General features: G+C 41.9%; 2 protein-coding genes across 6 annotated transcripts; both read left to right on the plus strand.

Moving 5' to 3' along the window:
- The first annotated feature begins 2775 nt into the window (after positions 1–2775).
- med14 (mediator complex subunit 14) lies at positions 2776–12321 on the plus strand. Of its 4 annotated transcripts, none has more exons than XM_033986694.2 (29): positions 2776–3201; positions 4133–4159; positions 4236–4341; positions 4441–4614; positions 4695–4824; positions 4913–5041; positions 5120–5227; positions 5785–5917; positions 5998–6148; positions 6252–6363; positions 6435–6560; positions 6658–6736; positions 6814–6973; positions 7055–7249; positions 7375–7509; positions 7617–7693; positions 7774–7934; positions 8023–8169; positions 8492–8736; positions 8801–9070; positions 9156–9399; positions 9695–9817; positions 10000–10170; positions 10254–10492; positions 10573–10752; positions 10871–10978; positions 11077–11202; positions 11288–11477; positions 11750–12321. In XM_033986694.2, exons 1-29 carry the CDS (start codon positions 3026–3028, stop codon positions 11818–11820), a joined length of 4293 nt encoding a protein of 1430 aa, XP_033842585.1. In that variant the 5' UTR covers positions 2776–3025; the 3' UTR covers positions 11821–12321. The 4 variants fall into 4 exon arrangements, with proteins under 4 accessions (XP_033842585.1, XP_033842586.1, XP_033842584.1 ...); XM_033986693.2 differs by having other exon boundaries at positions 2799–3201; positions 10000–10176; positions 11750–12310; XM_033986695.2 differs by lacking the exon at positions 9695–9817 and having other exon boundaries at positions 10000–10176; positions 11750–12320.
- Positions 12322–12587: 266 nt separating this feature from the next.
- si:ch211-218d20.15 (uncharacterized) lies at positions 12588–17443 on the plus strand. Of its 2 annotated transcripts, none has more exons than XM_033987203.2 (8): positions 12588–12797; positions 12970–13088; positions 14376–14436; positions 15373–15440; positions 15522–15624; positions 15686–15804; positions 15882–16027; positions 17299–17443. In XM_033987203.2, the coding sequence occupies exons 1-8, from the start codon at positions 12737–12739 to the stop codon at positions 17405–17407; spliced, it is 786 nt and encodes a 261-aa protein (XP_033843094.1). In that variant the 5' UTR covers positions 12588–12736; the 3' UTR covers positions 17408–17443. The 2 variants fall into 2 exon arrangements, with proteins under 2 accessions (XP_033843094.1, XP_055086612.1); XM_055230637.1 differs by having other exon boundaries at positions 12594–12797; positions 14382–14436; positions 17299–17437.
- The last annotated feature ends 1686 nt before the right edge of the window (positions 17444–19129 follow it).

Genomic DNA, 19129 nt, shown 5'->3' on the forward strand with positions numbered 1-19129 from the left:
TGTAGAAATGTAATTTCCCAAGGAATCTACAACGGAGAATAGGTGTCAGATTTGAACATTAAATCATAATTTTATTAGAGTAAAGTCATAATTTTAAGTTGTGGACAAAATAAAGACCTAATTTTATCAAGATTTAAGGGCAGACACTGACACTGACATCAATGTCAAAACTCAGAAGAGCAATTCGCCACCACTACCAGAGTGCAAAAGACTGACGCTTCTTTGAGTTAAAAGCTTAAATAAAAACCTATGATGGATGTAGAACTTTATATTGATGGCCTTAAATGTTAAAAACTGTTAAATTATTTCCCTGGGGAATGACCCCATGCACCTGTGTGCGTACCTGAGCATTCCTGACAGGGACGTCACTAGACCCTTTTTACTGGGGCATGTGGCCCAGTATAGATTGGCTGTGCCACAGTGTGAAAAGACCCAGTCTGCAGGAGACAAGTAGCAAGAATATCATGAGGCACCCCCTGCTCCTCTGTGCAGCTCACAAAATAGACTCTGCTACACATAGGTAGACTATAGACATGTGGTTTTCTAGGTTACAGTTAACATGTCATAGTGATGAGTGGGTCAAGGTTTAGCAGCGGGTGAGTCAGATGGCTCAATAGGAAGTGTATAACCTTGAAAATCCATGGATAAAGAGCGGATGCAGTGCTCCAGATACTCACCGTGAACAGCGAGGACTGTATACTGTGTTTGATTCTGCATAAAGAATTCAAGATCAGAGACTAAAAACAGGACAGCACAGTGGCAACAGGGATTAGGCTACATTTGATGTGTATAAGGGCTGCCCAGTGCACATGGCTCCACACCCATGACAAGGAGCTAAGCTCATCCACAATGAGCAGATCATTAAACAGTGATTGTGCAAAGTGCCCACATTTAGAATAGTAGAGAAGCTAAGCAGAGCAGAGCATGGATAAAGATCACACTGATACTCACCTGTTTGCGGCTCGCACAGACTGTGTTCTGCCCAATGAGCCCCAGGGAGCCAAGGTCTGCAGGCCTTTTCCAAGCAGGACTCTGGTCACTCCACTGGGAGAAATCTAGCCTACTTCATTGAACAGTGACTGATGTGTAGAGAGGTGGCAGCTAAGCTCTGCGATCTGTCTAATAACTTACACACATTTGGGACATGTAAAATCAAGTCAGCATTTCAAAGTTTTCACTCATCCAAGCGGCAGTCTTTTGCAGTCTGCGTTTGCTTTGCTTTTTGCTCGGCACCGACCCCAAAATAATTAAATGTCGACTTTATTTTTGTTATAATTTTTCATTTTGTTGCATTCTGGACCACAGTAAACAGCCGATCTGAGACAGCTTGAAACAGGAGGCCTAAGAGCGGCTTCACCCACACTCTGGAGCGGGGCAAGTGCAGTGTGAACGCGGCTGACTTCTGGCCGACATACGCAGTCCGCTGTGACAGTATAAGTGCTGTCTCCTCCTGTTTCTGTCTGTGCAAGTGAGCCTGGGTTTGCTGCGCAGGTGAGTCTGTCTCTGGCTGCGTAAGTGAGCCGGGGTCTGTCTGCGTAGATGAGCCTGTCTCTGTGTGGGCAAGTGAGCCTGGGTCTGTCTGTGCAGGTGAGCCTGGGTTTGTCTGTGCAGGTGAGCCTGGGTTTGTCTGCGCAGGTGAGCCTGGGTCTGTCTGCGCAGGTGAGCCTAGGTCTGTCTGCGCAGATGAACCTAGGTCTGTCTGTGCAGATGAGCTTGTCTCTATCTGCGCAAGTGAGCCTGTGTCTGTCTGCGCAGGTGAGCCTGGGTCTGTCTGCGCAGGTGAGTCTGGGTCTGTCTGCGCAGGTGAGCCTGGGTCTGTCTGCGCAGGTGAGCCTGGGTCTGTCTGCCACTGCGTATAGGAGAAGAGAGCGCGTGCGTGTGTATTCACAGGGCTCTGTCCCTTGAAGCGTTTTGCTATAGAAATAAATTCGGCGATCAGCTGATGGACTCACGTGTCTCATGGTGCGTGTTTGGGGTGAATGATGCAGGTGCACGTGAACAAGGCCGACCAAAGTAAAGTAAACAAAACAAAAGTAAATCTCGTGCGCACTGGGGTCGCTCCACAGAGCCAAGAGCATGTGTGAAAGCCTCACTCACTGCTGTGAGACAGGGGACACAGGGGACATGTGCTTTTGTCCTGTGCTTGACTTTTCTCACCGTCTGAACATTTAGTCGTGATGCATTAGTTTTAACCAAGCACGAGCTGCACAAACCAAATACAGGCTTTAACTCCCGAGTCCAAAAGTCCCTCAGAAAAAGAGCTGCTGTCACTCCTCATGGGGAGACCTGGTGAAAAGAAAAGTATAGTAAAAGAAAAATATAAAATCTTTCAACTGGACAAAAGTTGTATCTGACCAGAACTTTGTCCAGTTGACAGATTTTATATTTTTCTTTTACTATGGCTCAGACCTGAGGAATCTCACAGATAAATGAGAAAACCGTTGTCTAATGCTAGCTAACTTGTGATTGTAATGTTATTTGACAGGGACATGTTTAACAGCACAGATCATCTCACCTGTTGTAGTTCCAGCTAAATCAGTTCTTTATGATCAGATTAAAGTCTAATTTGAGTAAAAGGGCTTCAGACAGAGCAGTGCTGTCAGTTAGCATCACATCCCCAGAGACGGTTGATGACATCAGCTGCAAATTATCAATATAAATGATCTAAACATTTGCCCCGTTTTGCCCCGTACCGTGAGACAGGATTTTGTTCCAGAATATGTAGTATTGGTGTTTATACACAGGGTGAGTCCAGTGAGTCCGTCCCGGGTTTTCGCGCCTTCTCTTCAGTGTGATCAGACCCTGCGGTAAAGATGGCGGCCAAGATGGCGGCGGAGCGGCGCTAACTGGTTCATCCTAATGTCTTATAGTTTCATATTTGTCGATTTTCCTTTGCTGAAATTAAGTAATCTATTTTAGTTTGGTTATTTAAAATGTGGGGCGTCTGAAAAGAGCGGTTTCTTTTGTTTTACGGTTCATATATTTGTTGTTTCGTCGGGTGTGCGTCGCGGATCTTCTTTGTAAAATGGCCCCAGTTCAGATCGGGTCGGACGGGCAGCTTGTTCCGTTTGGGGGCCCGGTGGTTTCAGGTCCTCAGCAGCCGCCACCCGGGGCCCCGGCTGCACAGGGGGTTCGGCTGAGTATGCTCATCGACTTTCTGCTCCAGAGAACCTACCATGAAATCACCCTGCTGGCCGAGCTGTGAGTAACGTGTAACACCGGGCCCGTGGGCCAGTGATCACAGCACACACAACACACATACAACAACAGCACACACAACACACATACAACAACAACACACATACAACAACAGCACAAACAACACACATACAACAACAGCACACACAACACACATACAACAACAGCACACACAACACACATACAACAACAGCACACACAACACACATACAACAACAGCACACACAACACACATACAACAACAGCACACACAACAGCAACACACACACACATACAACAACACACACAACAGCACACACAACACACATACAACAACAGCACGCATACAACAACACACACAACAGCACACACATAGAGTACACATACAGCAGCACACACAACAGCACACACAGAGTACACATACAGCAGCACACACAACAGCACACACAGAGTACACATACAGCAGCACACACAACAGCACAAACAGAGTACACACACAGCAGCACACACACAGCAGCACACACACAACAGCACACACACAACAGCACACACAAGGCACACACAACAGTACACACACAGCAGCACAAACACATACAACACATACAGCACACACACATACAGCACACACACAACAGCACACACACATACAACACATACAGCACACACACAACAGCACACGCACAACAGCACACGAGGAACAAGGTTTTATACTTTCATTTTAGTTCAAGTCTCCTGTGGGACTCTAAAGGTTACATCTTAAATTTGACGTCTACCAGAGTAAATAAATAAATAAAACCAGAAATCTGTCAGGGGGTTGAGCCCACACACCGGTCACTGACTGAAGCCAAGGATCAGGGATTTTTATTATGAATATTAATAATTACATTGTGATTATATGAAATGTGTCTGCAGCCATAGTCATTAATTAAAAATAAATGTGTTTTTTTTCCTGCAGATTACCCAGAAAAACCGACATGGAAAGGTTTGTGCTTGAAAGTTATTTATGAGTTACTATATTATTGGATTAAATATTAATTACATTCATTTTTTTATTGTAGAAAAATAGAAATTGTACAGTTTGCAAGCCGAACAAGACAGTTGTTTGTGAGGCTCCTGGCACTTGTGAAATGGGCCAGCAATGCCGGAAAAGTAGAAAAATGTGCTGTAAGTTGTGTGATATTATATTTAGGTTTTTTTGTCTTATTTAAAATGAATGATGCATATTTAACTGAACTGCTGATCACCTTTAATCCTCCTGTTTAGATGATCTCCAGTTTTTTGGACCAGCAGACTATTTTGTTTGTTGATACAGCAGACCGGTTGGCATCATTAGCCAGAGATGCCTTGGTACATGCTCGTTTACCCAGCTTCGCTATTCCTTTTGCAATAGATGTTCTGACCACAGGGTCATACCCACGTCTACCTACATGCATCCGGGTAAGTGTCACTGATCCATAATCTCTTATCATTTCTGAGTCAACCTTTTTATCAATTTAATGTTGTTCCATTCTCTTCAGGATAAAATTATTCCTCCAGATCCAATAACTAAGACAGAAAAACAGACAACCCTAAACCAACTTAATCAGATATTACGTCACCGCCTTGTCACCACAGATCTACCTCCACAGCTCGCCAACCTTACTGTTGGTAAGAGACTTGTTTAATACTTTAGTCAAAATGTATGTTTGTATGTAGTTGTCTTGTGATTGAGTTTAATTTTTCTTTATTTATCTAGCAAATGGAAGGGTGAAATTCCGTGTGGAAGGAGAGTTTGAGGCCACACTGACTGTGATGGGAGATGATCCAGATATTCCGTGGCGATTGCTAAAACTAGACATTTTGGTTGAAGATAAGGAAACTGGAGGTGAAATTATATCTTTGCTGTCTAGTTATATAAATGCAAAGACAACATTTACATTATTCTGTTTTTTTTTGCTGACAGATGGTCGAACCTTGGTACACAGTTTACAAGTGAACTTCATCCATGAGCTTGTTCAAGCGCGCCTGTGTGCAGATGAGAAACCCCTTCAGGACATGTACAACTGTTTGCGTATCCTTTCTGCATAAATGCACAGAGTAATATTTGGTAGACTCTTTCTGTAGCCATTTGGTGTTTGTCCCAGACCCTTATTTGAATATTTAAATCTTCACTAAACAGATGCTAATATTAAAGCCATGCTGCCTGGGTTGGACTAGGTAGTTTCATTATATAGGGACTGGGAGATTATATTTACTTAGTTCTCTGCACTGTTCATGTGGAAAAAAAAAAGATATATAAATGTGTAAAACATAATTTGTTTTGTTGTTGTTTGAAATATAGTAACTCCCGACCTTATTAAAAATATAGACCTAAAGTTGTTAATGTTGGTTTTAAGTCAAGTAGATGGTCAATGCAAATCCGTACATCTCTTCTATACCCTTTCAGAATTAGAACTAGCATTGCTTGTGGTGTCAAAGAGCAGTTTGTTGTAAGAACAAATGCTCCATTTACCCACACAGCGTGTGGTAAGGATATGTCCCTGTTGAATACTAATGAAATGGCTTAATTAAATCTTATACAGTTCCACAGAAACTACCCATTATATTTTCTTTAGCAACATTCTGCAGACTCTTTCTGTCTATCGCTGCAGCTTGAGGTGCTGCACTCTCAGACTCTGATGCTGATCAGAGAAAGATGGGGAGACCTTGTCCAAGAAGAAAGATATGTGCCAGCAAAATTCCTCACCCTTTCTGTTTGGAAGTAAGTGTTGAAATGGCACAGTTTTAAATGGTAAGAATCAATGGTTAACAAAATATTTACAAAAACAAATATTTGTACAGCCAGCAGGTTCTGGGTAGAAAAACTGGAACAGCATCTGTTCATAAAGTCACAATAAGGATAGATGAAACTGATGGATCAAAGCCACTGCAAATATCTCATGAACCTTCACTTCCAGCCTGTGATCCGAAGTTAATGGAAAGGGCTATGAAGGTGAGATAAAACAAAAACATTTATATACATTTTAAGTATATTTTATAATAATGTGTGTAGTGAAAACAGCTCTGCTTTATTAACTTATTGTGATTTGCTTTAGATTGATCATCTGTCAGTGGAGAAACTTCTGATTGACAGTGTCCATGCCAGGTCTCATCAAAAGTTACAGGAGCTTAAGGCGATCCTCAAGGCTAATAACGCCAGTGACAACTGTATGTACAATGTGCATTTATTATGTTTAAATTATTTGGATCACACAAAGTAATTGTCGTTTCTGTTGTAGCATTCATCGAGACTGCTTTACCCACATTAGTAATTCCTATTCTGGAGCCCTGTGGTCGCTCCGAGTGCCTTCACATTTTTGTTGACTTACACTCTGGCATGTTCCAGCCAATGCTGTATGGACTAGGTAAATAAGCGTCACAATGATTTACTTATGTTTTGTCTCAAATAAACAAAATATAGACATTTGTTTGCCCATTTTTAACTTTGTTCTTTTATTTCAGATCAGTCCGTACTCGATGACATTGAAAAAAACATCAATGATGATATGAAGCGCATCACGTCTTGGCTGCAGCAGCTAAAGTAATCATTGTTTCAGTTTGTTCATTCAGCTGTTGGGTATGAATTTCTCAGAACTCTTGATGTTTTTTCCTGATCAGGTTCTGGTTAGGCGAGCAGCGTTGTCGTCAGTCTGTGAAGCATCTCCCCACTGTGTGTTCAGATGTTCTTCACCTCGCGAATTCCTCCTCTCATGCTGTTGGAGACTTGTCCAAACACAAACTATTCATCAAACTTACACGACTGCCGCAATATTACATCGTATGTATTGTAGATCTAAAAATGTGTATAACCCCTGCTCATTGACTTATCCACTTCATAAGCTTTTCATTTTTATTTTAGGTGGTAGAAATGAATGAAGTGCAAAGTAATCCTACGTCACTGCAGTACAAATACTCCATCCTATCGGTAACTCAGTTGGAGGGAGAGGATGGACCGTTGAGTGCACAACTACTCCGGCATTTCAAACCTAATCTTGAACACCTTGTTCAGGACATCACAACAGTAAAAGGAGTCAGACTGGGGAGTAAAAGAAAAGTACGCTGTCTTGATGTACCATAATTACTGTCACTAATTATAAATCCAGAATTATTAGTTAAAAAGATAAACACTACATTATATCAGCAGTTGATCCACGTAAAGAAATTCTTGTTTGTGTGTAGTTGCCTCCAGACCAAGGAGACGCTGAGCCTAAAAAGCCCAAACGATCTGGGGAAATGAGTGCCTTTAACAAAGAACTGGCGCATATAGTGGCTATGTGTGACACCAACATGCCGTTTATTGGACTGAGGACTGAAGTATGTTTCCAAATGTTCATACTTTGTATGATTTTCCCATCAGTAAGAAAATGCAATTTTCATAGAAAATTTCACCCCTATTCCCACCTGTTCCCACAATGTTGTAGATGTCCAATATGGAGATTCCAAATCAGGGTGTCCAAGTGGAGGGAGATGGAAGCAGTCACGCAATCCGACTGTTAAAGTAAGTTTTCTTTTAATTCACTTGTTTACATTATACAAAATGTTTCAATATAGTGCTCACATGTTAATACAACTTCACAGAATACCTTCTTGTAACGGTGTGGGTGAGGAGACAAGAAGAGCTCTAGAGCGCTCCCTGCTGGATTGCACGTTTCGTCTCCAGGGCAGGAATAACAGAACCTGGGTGGCTGAATTGATCTTGGCGAACTGTCCTCTCAACAGTACACAGTGCAAAGAACAAGGTAGCGATCCCATTTCTAACTGCAGTGGTTGTTTTGAATTGAAAGCAGATTTTCCTTGACAAAAATAACTCTCCGTCCTCTTATATAGCTTCCACCAGGCACGTATACCTGACCTTCGAAAACCCTCTGTCAGAGCCCGTTGGGGGGAGGAAAGTGGTGGAGATGTTCCTCAACGATTGGAATGCGATCAGTCAACTATATCAATGTGTCCTCAACTTCTCCAGAGCACTGCCTGGTAACTATTTTAAAATAAATACTCCTCCTTTTTTAGCATTGCTGTGTTTTTTTTCTCCTGTAGACACATGTAGCAATTGGTATAAAACTGCCTTTGTATGGTAATGGATGTAACAATCAGCTGAGAGTCACATTTAACACCCTATTTTGGTTACAGAAACAAACCAATAAATCTATATTCCCTTTATTTTTTCTTTTGTAATACATTTGTTGATTCAGTTTGTCACCCATACCCAGGCAGGCAACCGCAGTGTTTCCATGGGTACTGATTGTGTTTTTTTGTTTTTATTCTCTCCTCAATTTGTACTTCTGTTCTCGTCTAGAAATGCCGCCGTATCTCAATATATTCTCAGAGGTACGCCTATACAATTACCGCAAATTGGTGCTTTGCTATGGAAGCACCAAGGGGAGCTCCGTTACCATTCAGTGGAACTCAAACAGCCACAGATTTCACCTGTCTCTGGGAACCGTGGGTCCAAACTCTGGCTGTTCAAACTGTCACAACATCATTCTCCACCAACTACAAGAGATGTTCAATAAAAACCCAAATGTCATGCAACTTCTCCAGGTACAGCGTTTAAACAAACTAAGCACCTGCTCTGTGGCACTATCTAATATATTTTGTTTTGCAGGTCCTTTATGACACACAAGCTCCCCTGAATGCAATAAACAAACTACCGACTGTCCCCATGCTCGGCCTAACCCAGCGCACCAACACTGCCTACCAGTGCTTTTCCATTTTGCCCCAGTCCCCGACACACATCCGCCTGGCGTTTAGAAATATGTACTGCATTGACATCTACTGCCGCAGTCGTGGTGTTGTGGCGATTAGGGACGGAGCCTATAGCCTTTTTGACAACACTAAAATTGTAGAAGGTTTCTATCCGGCTCCAGGTCTCAAGGTAACCACTTCTCTCACTTTAAGTACCACTGCTACTATGTTAATATATTTAATCTGACTTTACATGTTTTATTTTTTCTCCCAAGACATTTTTGAACATGTTTGTGGACAGCAACCAAGACGCCCGCAGGCGCTCAGTCAATGAAGACGATAACCCTCCCTCTCCAGTAGGGGCAGATGTCATGGACAGTTTAATGAGTCAGTTCCAGCCACAGCCGCAGACCATGAGGCCGGCTCCAGGAGGCGTATATCCCTCTCTCACATCACCTCCTCCAAATTACCACACCAACGTCACTCCGTCTCCGTCCATGATGCCCACACAGTCCCCAGGTATGAATATGTAGAGTCGGCTTATGTGTGTCATGTCAGCTCATTTACTAAATATCTGCGTATAATTTCTGAAATATTGATTTTTACTTTTCATTCTCATATTTGATTTGTTTTGAGAGGAAAAGCATCCACGTGTGCCCATTTTTATTTTTGTGCCCTCTTTGTTACTTTTTTTCATCCAGCCATGAAATCTCTGTCCTTCCATTCAGCCTTAGCATGTTAACCCATCTGTGTGATACTCGGCATGAGTACATAAAAAATTGATGAGTCCTTTGGTATATGTGTGTGCGCACAGGGAACATCCATGCCTCTGGCTCCCCTAGTGGAGCTCTTAGGGCACCCTCTCCTTTTGGGCCTACCCCCTCTCCATCTTCTCTTGGCATAGCCATGGGCCAAACCAGCTTTGCCAGTCCCCACGGTAAGCAAGGACCTCAAAAACCAGGTCTGGTGTTGATTCTGGTCTGTGTTTTGGAGCGATGGCTGTCAAAGGGCATTTTCAAAATAATCAAATAGAAATAATAAAGTGGGCACACTGTGTTGTGTTGATTAGAATCAGTTTAGTGTCATTGTTTTTGAGCTAATGTTTGTGTGTATTTGTAGGTACTATAGATCCCAGCTCGCCATATCCAATGGTGTCTCCCAGCCATAGAGGTCAGTGGCCCGGCTCACCCCAGGTCTCAGGGCCTTCTCCTGGTGCCCGAATTCATGGCATGTCCCCTGGCAACCCATCACTGCACTCTCCGATTCCTGATCCTCATTCTCCACGTGCTGGTACAAGTAAGCTTTAAGGATATTTGAAAGGTAACATTAAATAAATATATTTTTCCTCATGGAAGCATTCTCCTTTGCTTTAGGTTCCCAAATAATGCCTTCAAGTATGCCTCCTCCACGCACTCTACCTCAGCGCCCCTGGGCTGCCTCCATACCCACTATTCTCACACACAGCGCCCTCCACGTGCTCCTGCTCCCGTCGCCTACTCCCTGCCTCGTGCCCGGCCTGGCAGGAAGCTACCTCTGCTCCCCTCTGGAGCGCTTCCTGGGTTCAGTCATCATGAGACGACACCTGCAGAGAATAATTCAGCAAGAACCCAATGTAGGTGGAACTTAAGTCGGGACTTCTGCAGTGTCTCTGTAGTGTCTCTGTTTTACTCACTGCTGTAATTGTTCTTCTAGTTGACCATTGTAAACTCCAACGAGCCCGGAGTTATCATGTTCAAGACAGATGTCCTCAAGTGTCGTGTGGCTCTAAATCCTAAGAATTACCAGACGTTACAGTTGAAAGTGACCCCAGAAAATGCTGGTCCCTGGTCCCAAGAAGAGCTCCAGGTTTTGGAGAAGTTCTTTGAGACAAGGGTTAGTGTAATATTTATGTCTGTGTGTACATAATGTTACTTTTATACCGGAGTAAAACTGTAAGAACCTGGTAACATTTGCTGAGAGTTTTTTCTAATTTTCTGTGTCTTTTTTTCAGGTTGCTGGACCTCCCTTTAAATACAACACACTGAATGCCTTCACAAAGCTTCTTGGTGCTCCTACACACATCCTTAGAGACTGCGTTCGCATCATGAAGCTTGAACTGGTACATTTGTTTTTGTTGACTTTAATTTTACTGGAATACACACTGTATAAAAACACTAAAAGGACACTATAAACAAGTTGAATATTGTTTGTGTTCAGTTCCCAGACCAAGCGGGTCAGTTAAAATGGAATGTCCAGTTTTGTCTCACGATCCCACCAAGTGCTCCCCCCATTGCTCCACCGGGAACCATCGCTGTGGTCCTCAAGTCCAAAATGCTTTTCTTTGTAAGTCTCTGAAATGCTTCAACTTTATAATTACATGCTTTTGTATATCTTGTCACACCTGATGATTTTTTTGTTTTGTTTTCAGTTACAACTTACCCAACGTATCCCAGTGGCCCAGGACCCAGTGAGCATCATTGTGCCTATAGTGTACGACATGGCCACAGGTCTCACTCAGCAGGCGGACATCCCCAGACAGCACAGTTCCTCTGGAGCTGCAGCGCTCATGGTCTCAAACATTCTGAAGAGGTTCAATGAGATGCATTCTGCCAGACAAGGTAGAAAATCTTTCACTTGTATCACTGTGTTTCAAACGACATCACAACATTCTATTGGTCAATAATATTCAATACAGATGAGGGGCAGGTAAAATTAATATTGTTGAACATTTGTGAAATTACCTTTTGGATATTTCATGGCAAAGTTCAATGTAATCAGTAGTCCGACATGTCCGACATCATCATATCCTACAATCTGAAAGCCACCTTTAAATCAAAGTTCATGTAATAATAAAACGACACAAAAGATTAACTTTATGTTTCTTTTTCAGGGGAGTGCACAATATTTGCTTCTGTCCATGAGCTGATGGCGACGCTGACGTTACCCCCTGGCACTCGGTAGACTGCATGGCACGTTTTAATAATGTCTGATCCAAAAATTTTGAAGAAACAACCTTTTATTTTCTCAGATTTACCGTTTCTACAATGAAACGGTAAATACAATGAGTTGTCTTGTTTCAAGTTTAGTTTTTTTATGTCAAACTAAATCTCAGAGGATAAGCATTTGATGCAAGATATATTCACCCCAGGTGCACTGTAAACAGAAAGACTATCTATTCAATGGAGGTTGTTTACAAAATCTGTACATTATTGTAAATTTGAGAATGAGATTTTGCTAGAAAACTTGTCATTTATGTTTTTTATCGGACAGACTAGGACCAGGATATATTTGTAAATCCACACTACACTATTTAAATGTCTTTTCTCTTGCGTCTGTCTTTTCATTTGAAGCTTAAGTGTGGCAGAAAAAATATTGTATTTTTATTACATTGTTTTGGAACTCCTTATAAAAACATCTTGTACAAAATGTAATAAATAAAACCCGGAGTTGGATTGTTCTTCCATTGCTGTGCTGTTGAGCTGCATCCACACCTACTGAAACAATGACATCATCTGCTGCTCTGTGGGGGGAGAGGGGCAGAGAGGAGAGAGGAGGGAGAGAGGGGCGTGCACTGAGCGTCTGTTCCGCAGACAAGGCGTCGGCTTTGAATGATTTTGCTACGGATTCAGCGGTTCTTGGGGATGCATGGCGTTATTTTCATGTATTTTAGGCAATGCACAGCGTGAACAGCCATCTGAACAAGCGCGTGAGCAGAAGAAACGGGTTCAGCAAAGCGAGCGCGCGAGATGCCATGGAAAAAGGGATCAGGACCACGCGCTGAAAGCTCCTCTTTAGCCGTAGTTTCACAACACGGACTAATACAATGCATGGAATTTGTGTACATTGATTTTATAAATGAGAAACTGTGAGGGCTGTAATGGCAGTGAGCACCTCGGACCCGCTGTTCCACCCATGTGTGTACCATGACGCGTTCAAAGGTAAGCGGAATTCAGAGTTGTCTCTTCAGTGTCCAGTCCTTCCCTTTCACTTCCTGCGCCCTGTCTCCAAAAAAGGTTTTAAATGGCGCTACCCAGTCCATTTCTGCCCCATTGCGCACCCACACTGATTTATTCTGTGTTTATCCTGTGTCATGTTTGTTTGTCTGTGCAGTGGAGCTACAGGTGAAGCGCCCCCTGATGCCCATCCAGCTGAGCCCGGAGCAGGTGGGGTTGGAGATGCTGTGTTTGTGCGGACAGCTGGACCTCCTCATCAGGGCGCAGACTCAGCAGGTGGGACACGTCACTGGAGGTTCAACACTGCAGCCTCCTGATGGACAGAGATGGGAAGATTACTTTGGAAATGTAGTTACACAGTGCCAAATACAGGGCTGAACCTAGGTTTTGAAGGGGTCCTAGGCTGAATTTGTCTCTGGAGTGGCCCTGACAGCGGATGTATCCTGGCTGAGCTGTTGGTGATTCATGTTTGACGACATTATGACTCTGCTCTCATCACTTTGACCAGTTGTATTTGTGTTTATTTGACCAACATCAGACTGAAAACATCCAGAATGTCACAGCTACCACAGTCACAAGAACAGAGCACAAACATATAAGTGTTATTTAAATTCTAGACGAGTTTCTGGTGGATTTTAACGTGTTCCAGTTGGTGACAGTGGGCTTAAATTTACATTATGTCGGGTCCTTGCACCGGTGTAAACACATAGCTGCCCTCACCTCTGCCCGACTCAAAAACACAAAGGCAGCGGTAGATATTTTGCTCCTATAGATATAAAACAAATGTAATCTTTCAAAAGGGATATTTGGGCTACTGTAAACACACAAGCCCTGTTTCCATTAAAACTTGATATATTATTTTCAATATAAATGCATGGGTTCTCTGGGGCCCCCTGTAGGAATAGGGGCCCAAAGCAGCAGCTTATTCCCCTTACAGGCTGGACCGGCCCTGCTCTGATACATGGTCCAATCTGAGTACTTTTACATTGAGTTGCATTTAAATTATAGTGTGTAGGATTAAAAATGGCTTTATATTTTACCATTTTTAAAGCATTTCCTATTTCATTAACTGAGAGAGAGGGAAAAATCATATCTACGCTCACAACAAACATTTTTTTTTTTCTTTTTTCCTCACTGATTCTGTGCAGTTTGAAGCCATAATTACATGATCAGAAACGTTAATGTATTGCTTTGAGTTTAGAAAAGTAACTATTCTGAAAACCATCCATCTATTTTCTTCTGCTTATCCGGGGCCGGGTCATGGGGGCGGCAGTTTAAGCAGGGACTCCCAGACGACTTCCCTCACCCCCAGACACGTCCTCCAGCTCCTCCGGTGGGACCCCAAAGCGTTCCCAGCCCAGAGACATCATCCTTGGGGCTGGTGGGACATGTCCGGAACATATTCTGAAAACTACCAAATAACTGTTTACTTATTTCTTCATTAGATGTATTTAATTACTCCCCAACGCTGTTTATGAATGACAGTGTCAACATTTACAGGTGAACTAACGAGTGAGGTTTTGCATGATGTAATCTGTGAGGTAACTTTAATATATTTGTCAGTTTCAGGACCAGCTGGAGGGCGGCTGTAGCCCGGAAGAATCGGACACTTTTCAGATTCAAGGTACAGTCTGCTTAATAGTGATGTGACCTTCACGGACGAGTCGGCTCTTTTGAACGGTTCCTTAAAGTGAATGGTGGGATTCAGATAATTTTTTTTTGTTTTTTTAAGAACCACATCTTTCACTTTGTAAATCTTAACGCTGAACGAACACAAGAATTAGTACAGATGCAGAGCAAGCAACACGAGTGAGAGCTTTTTACAGAAAAAAACCTATTTGACAACTTAATAACAGTTACGTTTCTTCTTATTCTTATTATTATTATTCTTATTATTATTATTATTATTCTTATTCTTATTCTTATTATGACTATTCTTCTTCTTCTTCTTATTATTCTTAGTCTTATAGTCTTCTTCTTATTATCACTCTTATTATCATCACTATTCTTCGATTATCACTATTCTTCTTACTATTATCACTATTCTTCTTATTATTATTATCACTATTCTTCTTCTTAATATTATCACTATTCTTCTTACTATTATTATTATTATTATTATTATTATTATCATCACTATTATTATTATTATTATTATTATTATCATCACTATTATTATTATTATTATTATTATTATCACTATTATTAATACAAGGCAATGTTTTATTCTGATTATACATCATTTCAAAGGTTAAACACACTCCCACTCTCAGTTTGAACCATTTTAACCAAATCTTAGCCTTGGTCATGTCTCTCTGTGGTCAGTTCGTTGTTAAAATGAGCTCTTTCACTTATAATTAAATACAAAAAGATCCAGTCTTTTGAACGGCTCTGACATAAACTGATCCAAAAGATTCCGCTCCATAAAAGACCTGAAAGTCCCATCACTACTACCAAACCTCCATTTCTGCGTAATCCCTCATTTGTCCATTTACCGTGGCACGTTTTCACATCTTTATCGTGACTTCTTTGGTTGGTTTTGTTTCATTTTTTTTTTCAGGATCAGAGATTCTTGATCAGATGCTGCAGTGCCTTGAGCATCTACCAAAACCTATGCCACAGCTGGAGGTATCTTCTGAGTCTTTCCATGCGTTCTTTTTTCTTTCTTGCGTTAAAAACCATAAAAGTCAGCGTCTGTCCTTTCCGTAGGATTACTTGGATTTGATTGGCCTGTCCGCAATGTTTCCACGTGTAGAAGTTTTCTTAATCCAAGGCAGCCCTGTGGAGATGCTGGAGAGGCCCCTTATGGACGGTATGTTTTGCAGAATTGGACGTTTTAACCAATAGTAACTTTATTTTTTTTTTAATTACAGACTATTTTTCTCACATCGCCAAACTGAATCAACTCTTAGTGCTAAGTCAACAGCTCGAAGAAGACATCAACCATCTCGGGAGTCATAAATACATCGCTCATCAGCTCTCGGTCGTATATGTAAGCCAGATTTCATAAGTGTACGCAGTGTATTTACCCTTCAACGCCGATGCAATAACCGTTCTTCCTGTTTTTAGCAAGTAATCAGTTCATTTAGAGGAATCAAAGTATTTTCCGAGATTAAGAAGGAGATCGAAGCGAATTTTAAACAGCTGAAGCAGTCGCTGGTGGCAGACGAAGGGTCAAGGCACGAACCTCAGTTGTCCGCGCAGTACGTTTCGTGGTAAGTTTACTCCAAAAAGACAAAACCACGGACGAGGCCTGTCCAGATAATAAAGATTGAAGTGCGATATGTAGCTCAAGTAGTTTACTGTTGCAGCTCATCGTGTTTTGTTAAAATTGTATAAGAAGTATTCAAATGGACAAAAGGTTGTAGGAATGAAGATGTTTCGTTCAAGCTGCTTCTTCAGTTTTGGTCAGATTACTGCTGGACACTGCCTTATATCTCCTTATATATCTTATTGCTCCTCGTTTCAGACAGAAATAAGGCAGTGTCCAGCAGTAATCTGACCAAAACTGAAGAAGCAGCTTGGACGAGCAGCCAAACGTCTTCACTCCTACGACTTTTTGTCCAGTTGACAGATCTGTAACTGGACAAAAAGTTGTAGGAGTGAAGACGTTTGGCTGCTCGTCCAAGCCGCTTCTTCAGTTCTGTGCTAAGTCGGACTCAAAATAGACTTTGCCTACAAACAGAAACTGTAAACAATAGGTGTTTTGAGTTTCAGTGTAGTTAGCTCCTCCGTTCAGACAGATATAAGGCAGTGTCCAGCAGTGATCTGACCAGAACTGAAGAAGCCAAACATCTTCACTCCTACGACTTTTTGTCCAGTTGACAGATTTTATTTGTCTTTTCCTATAGCAAAAGTCAACATTTAGAAATTAGTTTGTATCTCTAATGAGTCATGTAAGTTATTTATTCAAGTTTATGCAGCTCAAACCTTATATTTACCAAAAATATTGTTCCATGTATCACGTATTGAACGATAAGTTGGTATCGCGACACATCAAATTAGACAGAATCTCAGAACTCTTACAGCAAGTAAGTCCTCAAAATGGAGCTTGATGGGTTTGAAGTTAGAAATAGATAAAATAGATGTTAAAATGAAAAACGACTGTGTGTGTGAATGTAAACTGGGCTTTTGCATCAGTTCTAGACATCGACCACTATGGGTTTTTTCATAGACGACGCCGATACCGATTGTTTAGAGTCAACAGGAACCATGGATGTTAAGACCTGCCCATATTTTTAGGCTCTTTTTGAGTATTTTCCCCACACTCTGCCATTTAAACTTACCACACTCACCCACAGCCCTTTTCCCCCATAAACCTCTAAGGAAAGCTCTAGTGTCGTTGTCTCTTTGTGTTGAACTAAAGCTCTGTGTGGATTCTTTAAGCAGCAGATGGACCAGTTGCGTGACGTCTACTTAATTTTTTGAACACATTTAACACATTTGAACACATCTTAAACTGATTTTGATTGGCCGATCTGTTTAGGATTTTGGAAATGACTCAGAACATAACGTCGATGGTGTTATCGCTGCCGGAGGAGCTGACCGAGGACCTTCACCCAGCTCTCACGTTCATGGCCCAGTTCTTGTCTTGACCCTGACGTGTTTCTCATGAACAACAATATAAACCCCATAAAAGGTGCTACACATTTTCATGGACAGTACAAGGATTACATGTGTTTTGTCTGAATATGTCGGTCTGGGTATGAATGTTCTTGCACTATAGTAATTTTCAATTTAACAAGTAATAAAAATATGAACATTCACGAGGCTGTGTGTGTGTTGATCCATCAAACTGAACTGCTGTTACACCTGGAGCTGGAATCGCACCACCGACCTGTGGGTCAGACACTGGGGGTGAGGTGAGTTAAGTGTCTTGCTCAACGACAGTATTCATCTGTGGGAGCTGGAATCACACCGCCAACCTGTGGGTCAGTGGATCTTCCTGCTCAACCACTGATGTTTTTTTTTACAATCCCAGCTTTATTGGAACATACTGCAGACATCAAACTGAAAATAAGTGAATATTTGCATAAAAACAATAAAGTTTATCAGTTTGAACATTAAATATCACGTCTTTCTAGTTTATTCAGTTCAAAATAGGTTGAAAAGGATTTGCAAATTATTGTATTCTGTGTGTTTTTTAAGTTTTACACAGCGTCCCAGCGAAATTGGAATTGGGGTTGTATGTCGAGAGCGGGATTCGATCCAGGAACTGACCGTCACCCCTGATGTTTTTCCTGTGAGGTGATTGTGATGTGGATGGAGAGAAGTGATAAATGCACAAGCGGAAGTGTCTTTTGGAACTATGTGTTTATAAGAGACGACGACAGACTCAATATCTCATCTGTTTGAGGAACTTTGATACAAGATCTCATGATGGTCTATGGCTAAAAACTGAACGGTAGAGCGGAGGAGAGAGGGAGTGAGTGAGGGAGGAGAACAGAGAAAGAGGAGAGGAGGAGAGAGGGGGAGGAACAGAGGTGGAGAAGAACTTTTAACACAAGATCTCATGATTGTCTTTCTAAAAACTGAACAATAGAGGAAAAGAGAGGAGGGAGGAGAGAGAGAGGAGATGAGGAGATAGGGACAGAGAAGGAGAGAAAGGAGAGGAGCAGACAGAGGAGAGGGGGAGAAGAGGAGGGAGGAGGAGAGAGAAAGAGGAGACAAGGAGATAGGGAAAGGAGAAAAGGAGATGGAGAGAGAAAGAGGAGAGGACGAAGGAAGGAGGAGACAGGGAGAGGAGAGGGAGAGAGGAGGAGGGAAGTAGGAGAGAGGGAGTGGAGAGAGGAGAGGAAGAGACGGAGAGAGGGAGGAAGGAGGAGAGAGAAAGGAGACGAGATAGGGAGAGAGAGGCAGTAGAGAGGAGAGGAGGAGAGAGGGTAACAGAGGGAGAGGAAGAAAGGGGGGAGTGAGAGGGAGGAAAACAGAGAAAGAGGAGAGGAGAAGAGAGGTGGAGAAGAACTTTTAATACAAGATCTCATGATTGTCAACGTCTAAAAACTGTCCAACTAGAACTTTATTTTGCTTAAAAATGTGACACATTTGAAGCACATGTAAAACTGGATACACTGGTGCCACTAATTCACTTTAATAATGTGGAGATAAACATTTATAATCACACCTGCTCCTGTTTTAATGTTTTAAATGAACACATGTTTTTGAAAAAGAAGAATACACAAACTTAAAATACTTAAATCTGTCCAGTTCTGCAAAAACCCTGTATCAGGTTAAGTCAGAAGAACTAAAAAAAAACGCACTCACACATGTTTATTCATTTATTTATTTTTTTTATAAACGTGTTGAACAGACAAACA

This window comes from Periophthalmus magnuspinnatus, chromosome 21, assembly GCF_009829125.3.
Source record: "Periophthalmus magnuspinnatus isolate fPerMag1 chromosome 21, fPerMag1.2.pri, whole genome shotgun sequence".
In the NCBI taxonomy this organism is placed as follows: Eukaryota; Metazoa; Chordata; class Actinopteri; order Gobiiformes; family Gobiidae; genus Periophthalmus; species Periophthalmus magnuspinnatus.

What these genes read in the sequence shown, in the direction of transcription:
- med14 (XM_033986693.2), top strand. Translation starts at nt 3,026, where the DNA reads ATGGCCCCAGTTCAGATCGGGTCGGACGGGCAGCTTGTTCCGTTTGGG. An exon ending in GAAAAGTAGAAAAATGTGCT is followed by an intron (nt 4,342 to 4,440) that starts GTAAGTTGTGTG and finishes CCTCCTGTTTAG; the next exon opens with ATGATCTCCAGTTTTTTGGA. An exon ending in GGACATGTACAACTGTTTGC is followed by an intron (nt 5,228 to 5,784) that starts GTATCCTTTCTG and finishes AACATTCTGCAG; the next exon opens with ACTCTTTCTGTCTATCGCTG.
- si:ch211-218d20.15 (XM_033987203.2), top strand. Translation starts at nt 12,737, where the DNA reads ATGGCAGTGAGCACCTCGGACCCGCTGTTCCACCCATGTGTGTACCAT. An exon ending in GTACCATGACGCGTTCAAAG is followed by an intron (nt 12,798 to 12,969) that starts GTAAGCGGAATT and finishes TTGTCTGTGCAG; the next exon opens with TGGAGCTACAGGTGAAGCGC. An exon ending in TCCGCGCAGTACGTTTCGTG is followed by an intron (nt 16,028 to 17,298) that starts GTAAGTTTACTC and finishes CGATCTGTTTAG; the next exon opens with GATTTTGGAAATGACTCAGA.